Here is a 19,728-nt window from a genome sequence, read left to right on the forward strand (position 1 = left end):
CTATTTGCCTGAATACCAAACAACAGAAATGGAGTGATTCAGATTTGGATAGTTGCTAATGTTCATAATGACTATTTGAAGTCATTGTCTATTTGCTATCCTGGGTTTCCAGGACAGAGGAGAAAATGTAAAGCCCTATCCAGCAAGGGTTATGTTTCAGTTCATGCTAAATTAAAAAAGAAAAAAAATCCTCAGAACAATTTTGGTTTCTATAAATAGAAAAAGAATTAAGTCAAGACAATTTTTAAAACTTTAGTAAATATAATTTTTGTCATTCATGATAAAAACAAAATGAAAATATAACTAAGATAAAAGGAGTTAAGGTAATTTTTTTAAATTGAGCAAAACCTTGTCCATTGTCATATGATCTTTTTCTATTGATGGTTCTCATCACTGACCATATTAAATTTTTAAATCTTTGTAATAATAAGTTGTTGTGGAAACTGAACAGTACAAGCTCATGATAAAAATTTCAAATAATGAAAAGAGTTCTGGAGGTAGATAGTGGTAATGGTTAATGCCACTGACCTGTACACTTAAAAATGGTTAAAATGGTAAATTTTACATTGTATATACTTTTACCACAATAAAAGAAAAAAGGTTTAAAAATTTTCAAATAATACAGAAGGGTTGAAAATAGAAAGATGTCTCTTTCTTTTTCCATCCCCCAGAATTTACCACTATTAGCAATTTACTGTTATTAAATTTTTAAGCAGGAAAAAATCGGTTTTTCAGTTTTTTGCGTTTTATTTTTAAGCATAAATGAGATCATTGCTAAATGTATTTTTCTGTTGCTTTTCTTTATATTCTGGAAATCCTTCTATATAACTATGTATAGCTCTACCTCATTAATTTTTTTTTAGTGACTGTGGGATATTTTAAGTTATAAGGATGTTTTATATACTTAGCCAGCCCCCTTATTGATGAGCATTTAGATTATATCCAGTCCCTTGTGATTACAGACAAGTGAACATTATTGTAAGTGTGTATTTCAGATAAATTCCTAAAAGTGTAGTGATGAGTCAAAAGATACTTTTTAAGATGTGGATTGGTTTTAAAAACTTTTTAAGTGTCACATTCCTAATTGCTAAAAGAGCTGTTGACCAACATCAATATGTTCATTCAGGCAAATAAAAAAGAATTTCAAGTGATGATTATTATTTACATTGATTTATAATAATTTGGGCTATTTTCAAAATTTCAACTTTAAATGTAATTTTAAATGACTATGTAGATCTTTATAGATATGGGAAAATATCCATCAAATATTGTTAATAAATTATACTGCAAAATACTGTTTAAGTATAGATTTATACATAAACATGTAAAACTAGCAAATTTTTATTGAATATTTATCTGTGTGACAGACAATATGTGCTAATAGTTTGCATATCTTTATTAATTTAATCCTCACAGTAATTGTATTAAATAAATCTCATTTTAAAGATGAGGAAACCAAGTCACCAAGAGATTAAATTACTTCCCAGAGGTTATATACCTAAGAAAGTGGCGAGCCTCCCAAGTCATGCTGTATTACATATGTATCTATATACAAATATACATTAGTATGTCTCCTTTTGAACTGTATCTATATTCAGCTTCAGTATACAAAACAAAAAAAATTTAACCAAAGCAACTTCCAACTTAAAAAGAAAGTTTCATGTAAAAATTTGTTCTGCTATTAAGGGTATTAAAAAATTGTATCTATTTTATAATTTGAATTTTTAATTCATTTTAATAAAGCAGTTAGTTGTCTACATCTTATTGTTTTAAGTATTGAGAACTAATTTTTTACAAGTTTTTCAGTAACTTAAATCAAGACAACTTTCATTCATTCATTATTTTCATAGTATAATAGAACCTGAATGAAAAATGATTTTTCATAATTTTAATTGGAACATTGATGATACTAATTTTTACAGAGTAATTTTCTTTTTTATCTTTTGAGTGCCATTAAAATTAGGTAGTGTGCCACTACTGGAATGTATGTTCCATATTACCATCCCTACTCTATACTTTGCTTTTGGCGGCAGGGTTGGGGGGAATTGTATGTGTATGTGATAAGATATGCATTACATAAAATTTACCATTTTAACCAATTTTAATTGTACAGTTCATTGTCATTAAATACATTAACATTGTTGTTAAACCCTCACCACCATCCATCTCCAGAGCTTTTTCATCTTCCCAAACTTAAACTCCATACCAGTTAAACAATAACTTCCCTCTTCCTCCTCCTAGCACTCGACAACCACCATTCTACTTTCTGTCTCTCCGAATTTGACTGTTCTAGGTACCTCACATAAGTGGAATCGTACAGTATTTGTCTTTTTGTAACTGGCTTATTTCACTTAGCCTAATGTCTTCAAATAACAGCATAATATCTCCAAGGAAGGACACAACAAATGAATACTTAGCATAATGTCTTCAAAGAAATGGCTGATTCAGAAGCTGGGGCAGACCTATTTTTCTAACGAACCTGGAACAACTTATGCCAGAAAGTAAGGAAGTGCTCAAAAAATGTTGAGGACATGTCCAGGGGGCATAGGAGCTAGTTTGAAAAGGCTCCCATTTGTAATCATACCTGGGATAACTTGAGCATCAGAATGAATAGGGACAGTAATGGATTGTAGCTCACTGAATAAAATCTATACTGATGATAAATAGGGGAGAAGGGAAATATCTTCCTTATATTAGAATGCCAACTAAATATTTGCATAATTGTAGAGTATCTCCCTACAAGTCAGTTATCAATTACAAAGGGAAAAATAGTAACTTTGAAGTGGAAAACCTGGCAGATACCACCTAAATCAAGTGCAGAGTTATTATCAATGATGGGACAAATGGTTATGACCCACTGAGAAGGATATAACATCACTTATGTAGTACTCTGTCAAAAATACATAGCCTAAATCTAATAATGAGGGAAGCATGTAGGGATATACTACAAAATAACTGACCTGTCCTCTTCCAAAATATTGGTGTCACAAGAGACAGTCTAAAGAACTGATATAGACCGAAGGAAACTAAAAGGAAATAACACATAAATGCAGTTCATGCTACTAGATTACAACCTAGATTGGGAAATTTAAGATTGCTATCAAGAACATTCTTGAGACAATTGGTGAATTATAAATTTAAATATGAACTAATAGTATTTTATCAATATAAAATTTTCTGATTTTGATAATTGCACTTAATCATGTAAGACCTCTTTCTCAGGAAATAGAAACTATATTTTTGAGTAAATACATTTTCTCTTTATGAAAATAGAGGAGTATTTATGAGTAAAGGGGCATGATATCTACACCTTACTCTCAAATGCTTCAGAAAAAAATTATATGTATGTTATATTGGGGTTCACCAGAGGAACAAAACCAATAGAATGTGTTAATGTGTGTGTGTGTGTGTGTGTGTGTGTGTATATACACACACACACATATATGGAGAGAGAGAGAGCGAGCGCACACGCAAAATAGCATGTACACACACATGCACAGGTTGGGAAGAGGAGAGGGAGAGGGATTTTAAGGAATTGGCTCACATGGTTGTGGAGACTTGGAGAGTCTAAAATATGGGGTAGCCCAGCAGGCTGGCAACCCAGGAAAGAGTTGCAGTTTGAATCCAAAGGCAGTCTGCTGGCAGAATTCCTTCTTACTTGGGAGGAGGTCAGTCTTTTTCTGTTAAGACCTTCAGACTGATTAGATGAGGCCCCCCTACATTATGGAGAGTAATCTGCTTTACTCAGAATCCACCAATCCAAATGTTTATTTCATTCCAAAAAATACCTTAATGGAAATATTGGCATAATGTTTGACTGAATATCTGGGCGCCCATACACATCTCCTTATGCCATACTTAATCTGCAAATAAAAGCCATAACAAGATCATACATTGGCCTAAAATGAGATAAGTATATTTTGTACAACCCAAAATGCCCTAACCCTTTCCCCAAAAGAGGAGGCAAAATCCTTGGGTGATGTTTACTCTTCTTGATATCCTATAACTTAAATACTCGGAAGTAAAGTTAACAATACTGTGGTATAAAGTCAGTACGTGCTATGTTACATAACAAGTGGGTAAGAGAGGAAGGAATACAAAGATTTAATACACACACACAAACATATTTGTAGCAAAATAAGAAATACTCATTACAATTAGAGTCCTCATTTCATAGCTGGTCACGTGGTTGTAGTTGGTATTAATAACCTTCTTCCACTGCCTAGTCCATATTTCCTTTGCCTTCAGCAAGCACCTCAGCTGGTCGTGGTTTTTTTACCTGGTGAGGTGACCCGAAACCTTCGTTCCTGAAGAGTCTGGGCCATTAGTAGTCCTGCCTGTTGGGTTGTTGTAGTTTTCCATTGATTTTAATCACAGGGCATGGTAATAGTAAGAGCTACCCTAAGGGATTCCTGTATTCTATTCTTCTTTACCTCCATTCTGGAGTAGCAATCCAATTTCTCCTTGGTCATCAGGATCAGTGACTCCAGCCAGCATAGTAACTCCCTTCTTTGCCTGTTGCTTTAGAGGCATGAGGAGCCCAAAGTGGTTGGATGGCAGTCTTAACTTCTAGTTCAATGGATATTGTTGTATCTCTTGGTGGAAGCATTACTCTCTTTGGAGCTAAGACCTCTAGGCCAACAGAGTATAATGTGACAGAGACAGGAAGCAAAAATTTTGCTGGTGGGTCAGTAGGGGTAATAGTGAGTGGTGCCACTCTCCCCCCACCTCTTGATTCCTGGACCTGTGAATCCTGGCTATGGAAGAAACAGCACTATACTGTTTGCTGATTCAGAGCATATACAGCCTCCTAAAGAACCTTGCTCTGCTGCTGGCTGATTGGGCACTCAGCAGTGACTGTAGGCTGATTGACTTTGGTCCAGATAGGCAGTGGAAATCCATGAGCCCGTATATAACTTTTCTAAAAAATTTTAATCTCATCCAAAAAACATCTTCACAGAAACATCCAGAATAATGTTTGACCAACTATCTGGGCACCGTGGCTCAGTCCAATTGACACCTAAAATTAACCATCACATGTGGATACATATACAGATGATGATTCGACTTAAGATTTGTGACTTGATGGTGTGATACTGTCTCATGATGCTGGGCAGCAGCAGTGAGCCATAGCTCCCAGTCAGCCATGCAGTCAGGATGGTAAACAACCAATACACTTACAACCATTCTGTACCCATACAACCATTCTGTTTTTTACTTTTAATAGAGTATTCATTAAACTACATGAGATAGTCAACACTTTTTTTTATCAAATAGGCTTTGTGTTAGATTATTTTACCCAACTGTAGGCTAATGGAAGTGTTCTGAGCATGTTTAAGGTGGGCTAGGCTAAGCTATGATGTTCGGTAGGTTAGGTATATAAAATGCATTTTCAGCTTATAATATTTTCAGCTTACAGTGGGTTTATCGGGATGTAACCCCATGATAAATCAAGGAACACTTGTGTACACATATATACACAGAGAGAGAGAGAGATGGATGACAAAGCAAATACACAAAATGTTAATTATCGGTGAATAAAGGAGTTCTTGTATACTATTCTCGCAACTTTTTTGTAAGTTTGATGCTATTTCAAAATAAAAAGATTAAGGGATAAAAGGAATGTTTAAATACATTTATGGTACATTCATATAGTGGAATAAAATGCAGCTTTTAAAATTATGGAAGGAGTATTACATGAACTGATATAAAAAGATCTCCAGGGCTTCTCTGGTGGCACAGTGGTTGAGAGTCCGCCTGCCGATGCAGGGGACACGGGTTCATGCCCCGGTCCGGGAAGATCCCACATGCCGCGGAACTGCTGGGCCCGTGAGCCATGTCCGCTGAGCCTGCGCGTCTGGAGCCTGTGGTCTGCAATGGGGGAGGCCACAACAGTGAGAGGCCCGCGTACCGCAAAAAAAAAAAAAAAAAAAAAAATCTCCAAAATAAGTTATAGGAAAAAAATGAAGTGCAGAATATTGTAGGTAGTATGGTATCGTATGAGTGGGAAAAAAGTTTAAGTAGGTATATGTTTATAAATGCCTTAAAAAGCTCTGCAAGGACAAATAACTAGTAACAATGTAATTAGTCACTAAGGCAAAGTTGATTGCTTTAGTGGAAAAAAACTGGGAGGGCGGTGGTAGCGGACATCATATATCCTTTAGTACCTTTTAAATTTTGTAATTATGCATATTACCCGTTAAAAAAAGAAAACCAAAAAGGAGAATTCTCACACACAGGGTATCATGATATACATTTTTTATTTGGCTGTGTTGGGTCTTCATTGCTGTGCGCAGGCTTTCTCTAGTTGCAGCGAGTGTGAGCTACTCTTCATTGTGGTGCGCGGGCTTCTCATTGCGGTGGCTTCTCTTGATGCTGTGCACGGGCTCTAGGCATGCGGGCTTCAGTAGTTGTGGCTCGCGGGCTCCACAGCGCAGGCTCAGTAGTTGTGGTGCACGGGCTTAGTTGCTCTGCGGCATGTGGGATCTTCCCGGACCAGGGATCGAACCCGTGTCCCCGGAATTGGCAGGCAGATTCTTATCCACTGTGCCACCAGGGAAGCCCTGATAAAGATCTTTTTTAAAAACTCAGATTTTTAGATTTCAATCAGCATGTCTGGAGTTTGAACACCTATGGACAACTAGCTAATGATTTCTTCCACCACCTTTTTTAAGAAAAAAATTACAAGTATCATTCTGTATATAGCGCTAGACACTTAAATGAGCTTTAACACTACAAAATTTCAGTCTAAGACCATACTAACATGAGGACATAAAAAATGCACTCATAATTAAATAAGCCAGAAAGGTAGAGCCATTATCCATTAAGTGATTTTCTGGGTATGTACTACCTTCTTAGTTTATATTTGGAGGTAGAACCACACGTTGGAACACAAACATTTGAATTTTATTCCTGCCCTGTAACAGCCTGGTGCTTTGTGATCAAATTCCAGAATCCAGTATTGGGAGATTCTGTCTTTCCTCAAACTAGTTTTGTGAACTCATCAGTCTGTTGCCTACCATTTACTTTGTAATTTATATGCAGAGTATTGTCTAGGTGCTGCAGGGAATAAAGGAAGTAGATAGGTACTCCCTGCATAGTAGAAGGTATTTTATATATTGACTACTAATTCAAAATCTACATTCCCACAGTGATTCTGGGAACCAAAGTAATTTCATAGCACTTGGAGTGAGGTTTTTGTTTTCTCTCTCTCTCTCTTTTTTTTAAAATAAAATCAGGCATTTTATAAAGATTTTTAGGCCTAAGTAGAGTGTCTTCTTTTCCTTCCATTATATGGCCTCATTTTAAAGTTGCTTTTTTTCTGTTTTTTTAGTTTAATACAGTTTTTTAGTAAAATGAAGAAGTGGATGGACATGTCAAACTTGCCACAAGAATTTCGTGAACGTATAGAAAGGCTAGAAAGAAATTTTGAGGTGTCTACTGTAATTTTCAAAAAATTTGAGCCAATTTTTTTAGATATATTTCAAAATCCATATGAAGAGCCACCAAAGTTACCACGAAGCAGGAAGCAGAGGTGAGACACTTAATCCTCATATAATTGACATAAAAATTATGATACAAACTTATTAAGGGAATTTGCATTTTTAAAAGTCTACTTTTTAATTCCATTTAATAAAACATAGTTGTCTGTCCTTTGTGAATGAGATTTTATATGTAATTTGACTTTACTATTTGTTATATTTGCTGTTTCAATTTAAGTGACAAATGTGGAATGATATTTAGTAAGTCAGATAAAAAGTACATTTTTTCCCCCTTTTTAGGAGGATTCCTTGCAGTGTTAAGGAGCTCTTTAATTTCTGTTGGACACTCTTTGTTTATACTAAGGGTAAGGTGACACTTTCAGGTGTTTTACATTTCTACTGTGGGAACTTGGTGCTATTTGACCTGAAAGGTTTCTGGGTTTTATGTCTCTTTTCTTCTAAAGGTAATTTTCGTATGATTGGAGATGATTTAGTAAACTCTTATCATTTACTTCTGTGCTGCTTGGATCTGATTTTTGCCAATGCCATTATGTGCCCAAATAGACGAGACTTGCTAAATCCGTCATTTAAAGGTAAGACCTTATGTATTTTTGAAAACTGATTATCAATTTTTAGAAAAAGAGTTTCAAAAATTGACCATATTCTCTTTTCCCTCCATTGCTCTTTATATCCTGTCAAACTAGGTTTACCATCTGATTTCCATACTGCTGACTTTAGGGCTTCTGAAGAACCTCCCTGCATCATTCCTGTACTGTGTGAACTACATGACGGACTTCTGGTAGAAGCCAAAGGAATAAAGGAGCACTACTTTAAGCCATATATTTCAAAGCTCTTTGACAGGAAGGTACTATACTTAAATTAAATGACTCAGATTTTGGGGGGTCAGCAGCAGCAGCCTCAAGGGGAAAAGCAATATTTTAAGCAAGTTCTTAACATTACAGGACTCAGGGTCAAGATTCCCAGGTTTCAGTCTCTGATGTGATGTGGAGTTGTCCTGTGATTTTCTGTGATGTGCAAAACTGAGCTGTTGAAGAATGTGACCATCTGTATGTACTGTCAAGTAAATGCACTGTCAGAGGCAACTATAGGAGGTTCTGATAGAGAATTATAAAGAACAGAACATCAGAGTAAGCCTGATAAAGAATTATGAAAAGCAGGAGGTCAGAGTAAGTTAGTTTATTGCCACAATTTGAATAACTGGCTGACTGTTTATTAAAAGTAGGATGATGTATCAATATAACAACTGTAGCTTTAATTCAATATGAGTAGAACAGAAAATCCCTTACAGTTGTGGGCTACCTACATGCATTCTGGATTTTTTTCTCAATAATTTACCTCACTCTTTCTATATGTTTGAGTTGGCTTTTTTCTTTTTTTTTTTTTTTTTTTGCGGTATGCGGGCCTCTCACTGCTGTGGCCTCTCCCCCTGCGGAGCACAGGCTCCAGACGTGCAGGCTCAGCGGCCATGGCTCACAGGCCCAGGCCCTCCGCGGCACGTGGGATCCTCCCGGACTGGGGCACGAACCCGCGTCCCCTGCATCGGCAGGCGGACTCTCAACCACTGCGCCACCAGGGAAGCCCTGGCTTTTTCCTTTGGGTCTCAATTTATTTCCCCAACGCTGAGCCATTTAATCCAGCTACGACTTGAGTTTTCTCTTTGGTTGGAAAAAAAAAAAATAGGAATATGGATTAGGTCATTATTATAGTTCCCCTCTTTGCAAATACTATTATGAGATTTTCCTCTGAGCATAAAGTCTTCCCTAACTGGTTTCTTCTCTTACACATACTTTTTAAGAAACATTTATTTATTTAATTTTATTTTTTGGTAGATTTGGGTCTTTTTTTTTTTAATTTTATTTTTTATGCAGCAGGTTCTTATTATCCATTTTACACATATTAGTGTATATATGTCAATCCCAATCTCCCAATTCATCACACCACCACACACCCCACCCCCCACCGCTTTCCCCCCTTGGTGTCCATACGTTTGTTCTCTACAACTGTGTCTCAATTTCTGCCCTGCAAACCTGTTCATCTGTACCATTTTTCTAGGTTCCACGTGTATGTGTTAATATACAGTATTTGTTTTTTCTCTTTCTGACTTACTTCACTCTGTATGACACTCTCTAGATTGATCCACGTCTCTACAAATAACCCAATTTCGTTCCTTTTTCACGGCTGAGTAATATTCTGTTGTGTATATATGTACCACATCTTCTTTATCCATTCGTCTGTCGAGGGGCATTTAGGTTGCTTCCATGACCTGACTATTGTAAGTAGTGCTGCAATGAACATTGGGGTGCATGTGTCTTTTTGAATTATGTTTTTCTCTGGGTATATGCCCAGTAGTGGGATTGCTGGGTCATGTGGTAATGCTATTTTCAGTTTTTTAAGGAACCGCCATACTGTTCTCCATAGTGGCTGTATCAATTTACATTCTCACCAAGAGTGTAAGAGGGTTCCCTTTTCTCCACACCCTCTCCAGCATTTGTTGTTTGTAGATTTTTTTTTTTTTTTTTTGCTGTACACGGACCTCTCACTATTATGGCCTCTCCCATTGCAGAGCACAGGCTCTGGACGTGCAGGCTCAGTGGCTATGGCTCACTGGCCCAGCCGCTCCACAGCATGTGGGATCTTCCCAGATCGGGGCACGAACCCGTGTCCCCTACATCGGCAGGTGGACTCTCAACCACTGCACCACTAGGGAAGCCCCTCCTCTGCAATTTTTTAGAAGAGTTTGAGATGGATGGGTGCTAGCTCTTCTCTAAATGTTTGATAGAATTATGATTTTCTTAATTGTTTTGGGTTTGTTTTTGTAGGTCCTTTTCTTCTCTTGTGTTTCCCACTTAGAGAAGTTCCTTTAGCATTTGTTGTGGAGCTGGTTTGGTGGTGCTGAATTCTCTTAGCTTTTGCTTGTCTGTAAAGCTTTTGATTTCTCCATAGAATCTGAATGAGGTCCTTGCCGGGTAGAGTAATCTTGGTTGTAGGTCCTTCCCTTTCATCACTTTAAGTATGTCATGCCACTCACTTCTGGCTTGTAGAGTTTCTGGTGAGAAATCAGCCGTTAAACTTATGGGAGTTCCTTGTATGTTATTTGTTGTTTTTCCCTTGCTGCTTTCAATAATTTTTCTTTGTTTTTAATTTTTGCCAATTTGATTCCTATGTGTCTTGGCATGTTTCTCCTTGGGTTTGTCCTGTAAGGGACTCTGCGCTTCCTGGACTTGGGTGGCTATTTCCTTTCCCATGTTAGGGAAGTTTTCGACTATAATCTTTTCAAATATTTTCTCGGGTCCTTTCTCTCTCTCTTCTCCTTCTAAGGACCCCTATAATGCGAATGTTGTTGCGTTTAATGTGGTCCCAGAGGTTCTTAGGCTGTCTTCATTTCTTTCCATTCTTTTTTCTTTATTCTGTTCTGCAGCAGTGAATTCCACCATTCTGTCTTCCAGCTCACTTACCCGTTCTTGTGCCTCAGTTATGCTGCTATTGATTCCTTCTAGTGTATTTTTCACTTCAGTTATTGTATTGTTCATCTCTGTTTGTTTGTTCTTTAATTCTTCTAGATGTTTGTTAAACATTTCTTGCATCTTCTTGATCTTTACCTCCATTCTTTTTCCGAGGTCCTGGATCATCTTCACTATTATTATTCTGAATTCTTTTTTGGAAGGTTGCCTATCTCCACTTCGTTTAGTTGTTTTTCTGGGGTTTTATCTTGTTCCTTCATCTGGTACATAGCCCTCTGCCTTTTCATCTTGTCTATCTTTCTGTGAATGTGGTTTTTGTTCCACAGGCTGCAGGATGGTAGTTCTTCTTGCTTCTGTTGTCTGCCCTCTGGTGGATGAGGCTATCTACAAGACTTGTGCAAGTTTCCTGATGGGAGGGACTGGTGGTGGGCAGAGCTCAGTAAAACTTTAATCCGCTTGTCTGCTGATGGGTGGGGCTGGGTTCCCTCCCTGTTGGTTGTTTGGCCTGAGGTGACCCAACACTGGAGCCTTCCTGGCCTCTTTGGTGTGGCTAATGGCAGACTCTGGGAGGGCTCATGCCAAGGAGTACTTCCCAGAACTTCTGCCAGTGTCCTTGTCCTCACAGTGAGACACAGCCACCCCCCACCTCTCCAGGAGACCCTCTAACACTAGCAGGTAGGTCTGGTTCAGTCTCCCCTGGGGTCACTGCTCCTTCCCCTGGGTCCCGATGTGCACACTACTTTGTGTGTGCCCTCCAAGAGTGGAGTCTCTGTTTCCCCCAGTCCTGTCAAAGTCCTGCAGTCAAATCCCGCTAGCCTTCAAAGCCTGATTCTCTAGGAATCCCTCTTCCCGTTGCTGGACCCCCAGGTTGGGAAGACTGATGTTGTGCTCAAAACCTTCACTCCAGTGGGTGGACTTCTGTGGTATAAGTGTTCTCCAGTTTGTGGATCACCCACCCAGCAGTTATGGGATTTGATTTTATTGTGATTGTGCCCCTCCTACCATCTCACTGTGGCTTCTCCTTTGTCTTTGCATGTGGGGTATCTTTTTTGGTGAGTTCCAGTGTCTTCCTGTTGATGATTGTTCAGCAGTTAGTTGTGATTCCGCTGCTCTCACAGGAGGGAGTAGGAGCACGTCCTTCTACTCTGCCATCTTGAACCAATCTCCAACATTGGGTTTCAGTTGCGGCATGAGGGATCCTCCACTGCGGCACGCGGGCTTCTCTCCGGTTGTGGTGCATGGGCTCCAGAGTGCGTGGGCTCTGTAGTTGTGGCCCGTGTGCTCAGTAGTTGTGGCGCACAGGCTTAGTTGCCCCACGGCATGTGGGATCTTAGTTCCCCGGCTAGGGATCGAATCCCCTGCATTGGAAGGCGGATTCTTAACCACTGGACTGCCAGGGAAGTCCCTCTTGGACATCATTTTGTATTTAGTCTTATCTTTCAGCAAACAAACAAGTATTTATTTATGTGTATATATACACAGTATATATTTTTGTGTGTATATGTATATCTATGTAAAATAACTCTTTGTAAAACTTTAATCTCCAGCAAAATAAACTTTTAAAGGAACTCAAGGATTATGTCTATTGTGCAAGGCACTAGTGGCCCCTGGCTATGATGACCATTCATCTTGGTTTGCCTGAATTATCTGGGTTTTGGCTGTTGTCTTGGCATAATTATTATAGTGTCTTCTTTCACTCCAAAAGTATCCTGGTTTGGACAGTGGTTCTCCTGACCATGGGCCAGACACTTTATTTGGCCTGTTTAGGGTGTTTTAATTTTTTATTTCATTTTTCTTTTGTTCAATTTTTAACTTATACATAAAGATCTTTTATATGAAAATTTTTTAAAAATCAGAAGCTATGGCAATACCGGTTTGCAATTTCTACATGGTAACTGTTGTCAAGCTAAATGATGGCCACGTCTTTTGGCCACCTCTTTTAGGATGGGAAGCGTGCTTTCTGCCGTCTTCATTTATGTACGTTGATCCCTGACCCCTGAAATCATTTGAGTTTGCAACCCTTGTTATGTAGTAATCTAAGTATAGTGTGGATACACAGAAAATATTGATAACAGTGTAGTTTTCCTCTGTCACCAGTAACAGTACCTATATTCCTTTCAAGTCTTTTGCTTGCCTGACATATATTATCATTCAGTAACTGTTAGTTTCCATTTTCCATAGACCAATGTTTAAAATTGGACAGCTTTCATGAGAATTACTTGAGGAATTTGTTAAAACTGCTGCCTTGGGCTTCCCTGGTGGCGCAGTGGTTGAGAGTCCGCCTGCTGATGCAGGGGACACGGGTTCGTGCCCCAGTCCGGGAGGATCCCACATGCCGCGGAGTGGCTGGGCCCGTGAGCCATGGACGCTGAGCCTGTGCGTCCAGAGCCTGTGCTCCGCAACGGGAGAGGCCACAACAGTGAGAGGCCCGCGAACCGCAAAAACAAAAAACAAACTGCTGCCTTAGTTGAGACCTTGAGGTCTGTCAGTCTGCATTTTTAACAAGTTCCCCTACATGATTGTTATGTCACTAAAATTTGGAAACCACTGCTATAGACTACGAAGTATTTTCAAAACTTGACTTTAAATGTTTTTTAATATTTTATTTGCATACTAAATAGGATTTACAGGTCTGAAAGAAATATTTAGTAATTCTATTGTGTGTGTGTGTGTGTTATTTATAATAACTACCAATGTGAAAATTTAGATAAATGTAGTATTTTTGTGTGTATGTTAGTATGCTTACTTACATGAAGTCACAAAGTGGGTTTTTTTCCCCAGATTTTAAAGGGAGAATGCCTTCTGGACCTTTCTAGTTTTACTGATAATAGGTAAGTGTCTAGCACTGATGGTATCTGGCATATCATAAGTTATCAATATGATTTGTTGCAGTTTGTTAAGTGAAAATGTTGTATGAAGGTAACTGCTCCAAATTCAAGTTCCTTCTGCTTCTGTGGCATTGAGTGGGTGTTATCACTAAGCCTTGCTGTCTTTAAGTACATTTATTTTAAGATCCCATTTGCTCTTAAAACAGCTGCTCTCCTGAGAAACTCATAAACAGACCCAATGACTTCTGTATTTGAGTTTACATTCTTTGTAAACTAATATTGGCAAATTAATCAAATATTGGCAAGTTCAGAATGTGCTTATATTTCAAGGCCACACACAATTGTTTCCTCAATGATCAGGTCTTAATTAGGTTCAACTAGTTTCCAGATTAAGTGTATATTCTTTTCACTCACCTTTCAAAGTAATTTATTGCCATGTATGTGAATGTGAAGAATGTCTGTGATCGGATAGAAACCTCTGATATTGTTAGATGGGCAAAGTTAATAAAAACTAGAAAGTCATGAGCTTTTCTAGTCTGTGGAGTCAAAATCTATCTTCAAGTCAAGATAAATCCATTGTGTAACTTAGTTTTGTTCTAGCAGCTTAAAATAATTCTCTTTTCAGCAAAGCAGTGAACAAGGAGTATGAAGAATATGTTTTAACTGTTGGTGACTTTGATGAGAGGATCTTTTTGGGAGCAGATGCAGAAGAGGAAATTGGAACTCCTCGAAAGTTCACTGGTGATGCCCCATTAGGGAAACTGACAGCACAGGCTAATGTGGAGTGTAACCTTCAACAACACTTTGAAAAAGTAATTAACCTAGCCTGGCCTCAGTCTTGAATGATCTTTTTCTCTGTGTGTGTGATTCTACTAACAGCAGAAGCATCTTTCAAGTTAAATCTTGAGTTTCTTCTACTAACTCATATTTCCCATGAAAGCCTTAAAGGTAGCTTTCAAAACTATGGCATTTAGTATTTTTACCTCATTTCTTGCAATTTTTCATATTTGGATATTTTCCCAGAATGCCTGGGTTTTCAGTAGAGTATGTGTCTTTGGATATGAAGAAGGATTTATGCTTTCCTCCTGTTTTTTCTTTGCATCACTTTAGCCACTCTTCTCTTGATTTAAAATTTAGTTTGCTTTCCTACCCATGACAAACTATGTGCTCTTCCCAAACTTCAGCCATATAACTCTGGATTTGATTGTTAATAGCCAAGGCTTAATTCTGTATTTATGTCTTAGGTGGGTTGGAGGATGAGGTCTGATGGAAAATTCACTGGTCCAGAAGATAGAAACCTAAGTTTTAGTCCCAGCTCTGCCATTACCTTTGTCAGCTTAAACAAGTTTTATAACTTCTCTGTGCCTATTTCCTCATATGTAAAATGAAAATGTGCCTGTTATATTTCAAATGAATGTTATGAAGATAAAATGAGATTATGGATAGAAAGCACTTTGGGAAAGTGTTATTCAAAGGTAGGATGTTATTAGCATAATATTGCTAAAAATTTGGTGGGTAACCAGAAGAGGGGGAGAAAGTAACCTACTAAACATGAATAGAGAAGATGGCATATGTACTGAATTAAACACATAATGGGGAAGAAGGTAGCTTTTTAATCTCACATAATTTTCTTTTCTGACAGAAAACATCATTTGCACCTTCTACACCACTGACAGGACGACGATATTTAAGAGAAAAAGAAGCAGTCATTACTCCTGTTGCTTCAGCCACCCAAAGTGTGAGCCGGTTACAGAGTATTGTGGCCGGACTGAAAAATGCACCAAGTGAACAACTTATAAACATTTTTGAGTGAGTACAATACTAGTATTTTTCCAAATGTCTCTTTTAAATTAGATTCTGTATTCCATTCTGTTTTCAGTATTTCCGAATTCTGGAGATACTGGATATACATCTGGCAAGTTTTACTGTACCATTTCAGTCACAAAGTATGTTGACCTAAAATCAGATAGAAGTACCTATTAAAAATTATATATAAATTTTATTTCATATTATTATAGACTTTCAAGGTTAAATGCATCTTAAAGGTTATTTAGCTCCAACATTCCATTCTGGTAACACCCCTAATTTATGCATTACTGTTTTTCTTTTTACATTGTTTTTAAATGGGTTCAATATAAATGTCCATCAAATGGGAGACTGGTTACATATTGATGGTACAGCTGTAAAATGGAATTTTATGCAATTGTCTAAGAAAAAGAAGCATATTTCATAGTAAAGATGATAAAGTGAGGCCAGATTAGAGAACCTTATTTCCTAATACCTAATAACAGAACAGTAAAAATCAGCAGACTATCTATCAGCAGAAACCAAATGAGGAGAGGGATATGTTTTCATGCTGTAATTTTCCAAAGTGGTGGTTAGGAAAGGAAATGGTTGCTCTGGTATGCCTATCTCCAAGAAGCGTTACTGGGGGAAAAGGGTGTGTTGGTGGGATCTTTTTATTTATTTATTTATTTATTTTACTTATTTATTATTTTTGGCTGCGTTGGGTCTTTGTTGCTGCGCGTGGGCTTTCTCTAATTGTGGCAAGCGGGGGCTACTCTTCATTGTGGTGCACGGACTTCTCATTGCAGTGGCTTCTTTTGTTGCAGAGTGTGGGCTCTAGGTGCGCGGGCTTCAGTAGTTGTGGCACGCAGGCTCAGTAGTTGTGATGCACGGGCTTAATTGCTCCGCGGCATGTGGGATCTTCCCGGACCAGGCCTCGAACCCACGTCCCCTGCATTGGCAGGCAGATTCTTAACCACTGCGCCACCAGGGAAGTCCTATTGATAGGATCTTGAAAATACTCATTAATAACCCAGATGTGGAGAGAAACAAATGGCGTGAGTAGGCATATGAGTAAAAAGTCATAGAAACCTCCCCAAGTGAAAGTCCCTGTATACCACCAAGATAGCAGAAATATGAAAAATTCTCAGGGCCTGCCATTTTCCAAGGTTCCTAGCTTATTTGGGGAGAGATCTTCATAGAACTAGAAAATATCTCTGACCAAGGTATAGTGAACCCTGGAATGGGGACATGTAACTAAATCTCAGAAGAGAAAGCAAAGCCCTGATCCTCTAACAAAAGCTGAACATAGCACATCTGTGCCCTCCCACTAGTCCCCAAACCTCAGTCTATAGAAAAGTGGACAGAAGAAACCCCAGCCTCAACCACAGCTCAGAAGGTAAGCAGATTGCATGTAAAGTAGGAAGATTCATAAAGATCTACCCTCATAGCATTTGAATAAATAGATCTGAACTGAACTATCCATTTAGCATGAACAAGTTAAAAAGAAATGGCAAAGCATCTTGCAGACATTTTAAAGCACAAGAGAAGGAAGGAAGGAAGAAAACATAGAATGCAAAAGACAAAGAACCTAGAAACAAATAAATGGAAAGACATTCCATGTTTATGGATTGGAAGATTTAATATTGTTAAAATGTCCATATTACCCAAAGCAATCTACAGATTCAGTACAGTCCCTATCAAAATCCCAATGGCATTTTTACAGAAATAGAAAAAAAAAAATCTAAAATTCATAAGGAATTTTGAAGGACTTTTTTTTTTTTTTTTTTTGCGGTACACGGGCCTCTCACTGTTGTGGCCTCTCCTGTTGCAGAGCACAGGCTCCAGACACACAGGCTTATCGGCCATGGCTCACAGGCCCAGCTGCTCCGCGGCATGTGGGATTTCCCAGACCGGGGCACGAACCCGTGTCCCCTGCATTGGCAGGTGGACTATCTACCACTGCGCCACCAGGGAAGCCCTTGAAGGACTTTTATTAGCCAAAATAATCTTGAGAAAGAAATAAAAAGCTGGAGGCCTCACATTTCTGATTTCAAAACACATTCCAAAGCTACAGTAAGCAAAACAGTATGGTATTGGCATAAAGACAGACATGTAGACTAGACATGGAATAGACTAGAGTCCCAAAATAAACCTTCACGTATATCATTAAATGATCTTTGACAAGGGTGCCAAGACTACACTATAGGGAAAGTCAGATTCACTTAGTATCATATCTTCAAGGTTCATCCATGCTGTAGCATATGGCAGGATTTCCTTCTTTTTAAGCCTGAATAATATTCCATTGTATATATGTACATACCACACTTCCTTTATCCATTCATTTGTCAGTGGACATATAGGTTGCTTCCACATCTTGGCTGCTGTGAGTAATGCTGCAGTGAACTTGAGTATGCAAATATCTCTTTGAGATATCCACATGCAAAAGAATGAAGATGGACTTTTATCTTACACCATGTACAAAAGTTAACTCAAAATTTGTTAAAAACCTAAACATGAGATCTGAAACTGTACAACTAGAAGAAAACATAGGTGAAAAGCTTTATGACACTGAAATGGGCAGTGATTTCTTGGATGTGACATCAAAAGTATAGGTAACAAAAGCAAAAATAGAAAAATGGGACTATATCCCACTTAAATACTTCTGTACAGCATTGCAAATAATCAGTAGGATGAAAAGGCAACCTACTAGAATAGAAGAAAGTAATTGCAAATCATATATCAGATAAGGGGTTAATAGCCGGAGTATATAAAGAACTCCTACAACTCAAACAAAAAACAAAACAAAAAAACAACGAACACCTGATTTGAAAAAGGGGCAAAAGACTTAAATAGACATTTCTCCAAAGAAGACATACAAATAACCAACAAGCATGTGAAAAAATTCTCAACATTACTAATCATCAGGTAAATGCAAATTAAAACCACAATGAGATATCACCCGTTAGAATGGCCACTATCAAAAAAACAGAAAATAATAAATGTGTTGGTGAGTATCAGAATTGGCACTCCATTGGTGGGATTATAAATGGTGTAGCTGATATGGGAAACAGTATGGAGATTTCTCAAAAATAGAATTTTTATGACCTAGCAATCCCACTTCTGGGTATATACCCCAAAGAGTTGAAAACAGGATCTCAAAGAGATAGCTGCACACCCAAGTTTATTGCAGCACTACCCGTAAGAGCCAAGATATAGAGCCAGCCTAAATGTCCACTGTTGAATGAATGAATAAAGAAAATGTGGTATGTACAACAGAATATTACTCAGCCTTAAAAAGAAAGAAATCTTGTCATATGCTACAATGTGGATGAATCTTGAAGACATTATACAGAGTGAAATAAGCCAATCACAAAAAGACAAATACTGCATGATTCCACTTATATGAGGTACCTAAAGTAATAAGACTGATAGAAACAGAAAGTAGCATGGTGGTTGCCAGGGGGTGGGGGAGGGGGGAAACAGGGAGTTGTTGTTCGATGGGTATAGAGTTTCATTTATGCAAGATGAGAAAGTTCTAGAGATCACTATACAATAACATGCACATAGCTGACAGTAATGTACACTTAAAAATTAAGAGGGTAAATTTGTTATGTGTTTTTACCACATAATAAAATTTTAAAAAGACAACCTATTTGGAAGAAAATATAACTCAAGAGGCACAGCTTTGCATTAGAAGAACTTGATAAGAACATAAAATGTTTTTGCCATATATGCTACATGGCACATGATGCTGCACGTGATGCTGGTCTTTTTGAACATGGGACTGGGAATTCTGAACCCTGCACTAGTTATTTGGCTTTGGGCAAATCACATTGTTTCTCACAGTCTTGGATTTGTTTGTCATTTCTGAATTAAGACCTGTATTCAGTGTTTTATTGATAGAAAGGTAACAGAGTTAATAATATAAAAGTAACAGGATTAATTGCTTCTTGCCAAATGTCTTTTTTTTTTTTTCAATTTAATTTTTGGCTGCGTTCGGTCTTCATTGCTGCAAGCAGGGGCTACTCTTCGTCATGGTATGCTGGCTTCTTATTGCGGTGGCTTCTCTTGTTGCAGAGTATGGGCTCTAGGCGCACGGTCTTCAGTAGTTGTAGCACTTGGGCTCAGTAGTTGTGGCACGTGCACCCT

General features: G+C 38.0%; 1 protein-coding gene across 2 annotated transcripts in view; it reads left to right on the forward strand.

The window, feature by feature from the left end:
* The window catches only part of RBL1 (RB transcriptional corepressor like 1), a 75,622-nt gene that overhangs the window by 4,906 nt on the left and 50,988 nt on the right, over positions 1–19,728 (forward strand). For both annotated transcript variants that reach the window (XM_029221741.1, XM_029221740.1), the window contains exons 3-9: positions 7,334–7,534; positions 7,782–7,846; positions 7,946–8,074; positions 8,186–8,346; positions 13,745–13,794; positions 14,417–14,603; positions 15,434–15,600. In XM_029221741.1, the coding sequence (XP_029077574.1) occupies positions 7,334–7,534; positions 7,782–7,846; positions 7,946–8,074; positions 8,186–8,346; positions 13,745–13,794; positions 14,417–14,603; positions 15,434–15,600 (960 nt within the window). The remainder of the gene's footprint in view (positions 1–7,333; positions 7,535–7,781; positions 7,847–7,945; positions 8,075–8,185; positions 8,347–13,744; positions 13,795–14,416; positions 14,604–15,433; positions 15,601–19,728) is intronic.

The sequence above is a fragment of the Monodon monoceros genome, unplaced genomic scaffold (assembly GCF_005190385.1).
Source record: "Monodon monoceros isolate NGI ecotype Baffin Bay Population unplaced genomic scaffold, NGI_Narwhal_1 Super_Scaffold_13, whole genome shotgun sequence".
NCBI lineage: Eukaryota > Metazoa > Chordata > Mammalia > Artiodactyla > Monodontidae > Monodon > Monodon monoceros.